The 2,867-nt window shown below is 32.5% G+C and overlaps 1 protein-coding gene across 1 annotated transcript; it reads right to left on the reverse strand.

Moving 5' to 3' along the window:
- Positions 1 to 601: 601 nt before the first annotated feature.
- Positions 602 to 2,656, reverse strand: LOC129940461 (homeobox protein MSX-1). The gene is made up of 3 exons (XM_056048810.1): positions 2,422 to 2,656; positions 2,121 to 2,351; positions 602 to 675 (listed from the first exon to the last, which is right to left on the reverse strand). The coding sequence occupies exons 1-3, from the start codon at positions 2,654 to 2,656 to the stop codon at positions 602 to 604; spliced, it is 540 nt and encodes a 179-aa protein (XP_055904785.1).
- Positions 2,657 to 2,867: the final 211 nt, after the last annotated feature.

Raw genomic sequence — 2,867 nt, forward strand, 5'->3', positions numbered from 1 at the left:
ACCTACTTGACTCTCTTCAATAAAAGAGAACTTTTTAGAAAGTGTTAACTTTTAAGTGATGTTTCTCACTAAAACTCAGCTTTGTATGAATTTTGCGAAGCTTATTTTTCTGGACTTCCAATAAGTTTTATTTTAAAAGTATTCATTTGTTATTTTAACGAAATTAATTTGTTTTTGTTTGATTCAAGACTGAAATAAAAACATTGATTCGTAATTTGTATAATATTTTTGCGCTAAAGTTTAACCTGGGACTGCTTTTTATTTATTTTAGAATTTTGTTTAAGCTCATCTGTAAAGAATTTTAGATATACAGTGATTTCAACTTCGAAAAGAAATTTTCGTAAAAGACTCAAACTATTTTCAATAACTTATAAAAATACTCGAACAAATTTTAATTTCATTTTTAAACTTTACAAACCTCCAAGCTTCTTCGGGAATCACTTTTTCATACGAAGATACATATTAAATAAATTGTAAGTTATTTTATTTTGAATATGACTTATTATAATTTTAAAACTAAACAAATTATTTACATGACTATTTTGTACACACACACCCAAGAATTTCATAAAACATTTTAGTGATAACATTTAAAAAAAAATTATCTTTCGAAATTGTAAGTACTTACTTCTGGTTCAGGACTTGACGATGTCGACGACATCGTGGAATCACAACCTGCTTCTGTTCCACTACTTAAATCTCTTTCGCGTTTTTCTCGACGCTCCCGAGCTCGACGATTTTGAAACCAAATCTTAACTCTCGTGTTGGTAAGATCCAGCTTCGCGGCCAAGGTGTTGGCATCTGTTTGATGTCAGATCGTAACCAATCAAGAGGAATGAAAGATCTTGGTACAAAAATCAAATTTAAATTAGACTCTGGAGGTAGTGATCATCTGTCAAAGGAAAACTGGTGTTTTTCTGAAGAGAACGATTCAAGCGAGGCTGTACAAATTAATGTTGCCAAGAATGATCAATTTTTAGTTGCAAAAAGATCAGGATCTTTAAACGGAAAAACAAACAAGCATGTAGATGCCATTATAAAAGACGTTGTTTCGTTAGTACGAAACTTTATAAAATGAATTTTAAATCTTAAATATTGAATTTAACTTAAAATTAAAATACATTTATACCAGTTAAAAAAAATTGCACTATTGTGAACTGAATTGTATGAATTGTAAACTTTATTGGTATAAATTTCAAACTTCCCGCCATCCGGCCATATTTTATTTAAAATTTAAAATTAAGAAGAAAAAGGAAAAGAAAATGAAATAAAACCATTCCACACGATAGTTCCGCACATTCAACACGCGTTTTCTTTAATCCGCATTTTTTCGCTTGATTTAAATTCTTTTTAATTTGCAAAGTTATTTAACAGCTCAAGTAAGAGCTAATTTACAAAAAAGCTTGTTAAATTTTCAGACGTGTTATACTTGCCAGAACTGAGGGACAACTTACTTTCTGTAAGAAAACTAACTAGTGTTGGAGTTGATGTCCAATTATTCAAAAAACAAGCTATAATGGTTAAAAATGGACTAGTGATTGCAGAAGCTTACTTGCAAGGAAATTCATACGAAGTCGAATTCGAAAAACAGACATTAAGCTAATCTATGCAAAACAGAAGAAATCAAGTTGTGGCATAGGCGTTTTGGTCATGTTGGACAAGGAGCCTTCACAAAAATTGCAAGGGAAAACAATAAAAAAGGTACAATATAAGAAAATAGTAGTTTTTCATCCTAATTTTTTTATAAAAAATAGTTGAATACCTCCCGGGTGAAGTCGGGTAAACCAGCTAGTAACTCATAAAAATACTCGAACAAATTTTAATTTCATTTTTAAACTTTACAAACCTCCAAGCTTCTTCGGGAATCACTTTTTCATAAGAAGATACATATTAAATAATTTGTAAGTTGTTTATTTTAAATATGACTTAATATTAATTTAAAACTAAACAAATTATTCACATGACTATTTTGTACACACACACTTAAGAATTCCATAAAACTTTTTAGTGATAACATTTTAACAAAAGTTATCTTTCGAAATTGTAAGTACTAACTTCTGGTTCAGGACTTGACGATGTCGACGACATCGTAGAATCACAACCTGCTTCTGTTCCACTACTTAAATCCCTTTCTCGTTTTTCTCGACGCTCTCGAGCTCGACGGTTTTGAAACCAAATCTTAACTCTCGTATTGGTAAGATCCAGCTTCGCGGCCAAGGTGTTGGCATCCTCGGAACTAAGATATGTCGAAATGCTATATGCATTTTCTAAGGCTTGAAGTTGAGCAGGTGTAAATGGTACCCTTGGTAATCTTCCGGGAGTTCTTTTCACTGGTCCACTTCGAAAAGATCCTTAAAGAAGAAAAGACAATGTTAGTTTTTGTTAGAGAGTCTTTTCTCGAGAGGTTTTTTTCAGACTTACTTGGAAGCTTTGGAGGATGATATCTTGTGTACTGTAACCAATCGAACATCAGGTGTTGCTGCTGTTGGCTCTCTTGGTGAAGGTGATTTTGTAACATTTCCGCTGGAAAATGATCGCATTTTTCTGGAGATTCAGTTTTGAGTTTAATCCTATCCGAAAGCCCCATGCAGAAATTGGTTCCCACGTATTTTGCTCCGGCCCGATTTAAAATATAGTCAATGGTAAAATCCGTCATGGTTGTTCCGAAACGAAGTTATTTTTGCGAATGATGTTGATCCATTTACGTTCTCTTAAGAACTGACCTAATTCTTAAAATTCTCTCACTATTTATAGGATCTCTATGGTTTCCTAAATTGTCCTCCCTTTGAATTTTTACCACAGCCAACCAGAAACGAAATCTCATTCGTCCTTTTTGGCAGGGATAATGCAAATCTAAAGCCGCAAAC

The sequence above is a fragment of the Eupeodes corollae genome, chromosome 1 (genome assembly GCF_945859685.1).
Source record: "Eupeodes corollae chromosome 1, idEupCoro1.1, whole genome shotgun sequence".
NCBI lineage: Eukaryota > Metazoa > Arthropoda > Insecta > Diptera > Syrphidae > Eupeodes > Eupeodes corollae.

Excerpts from the sequence above, each read along its gene's own strand:
- LOC129940461 (XM_056048810.1), bottom strand. The coding sequence starts at position 2,656 with ATGACGGATTTTACCATTGACTATATTTTAAATCGGGCCGGAGCAAAA. Across the intron at positions 2,352-2,421 it reads TCATCCTCCAAAGCTTCCAA|GATCTTTTCGAAGTGGACCA; the intron begins GTAAGTCTGAAA and ends TTCTTCTTTAAG. Across the intron at positions 676-2,120 it reads AAAACGAGAAAGGGATTTAA|GTTGTGATTCCACGATGTCG; the intron begins GTAGTGGAACAG and ends GAACAGAAGCAG.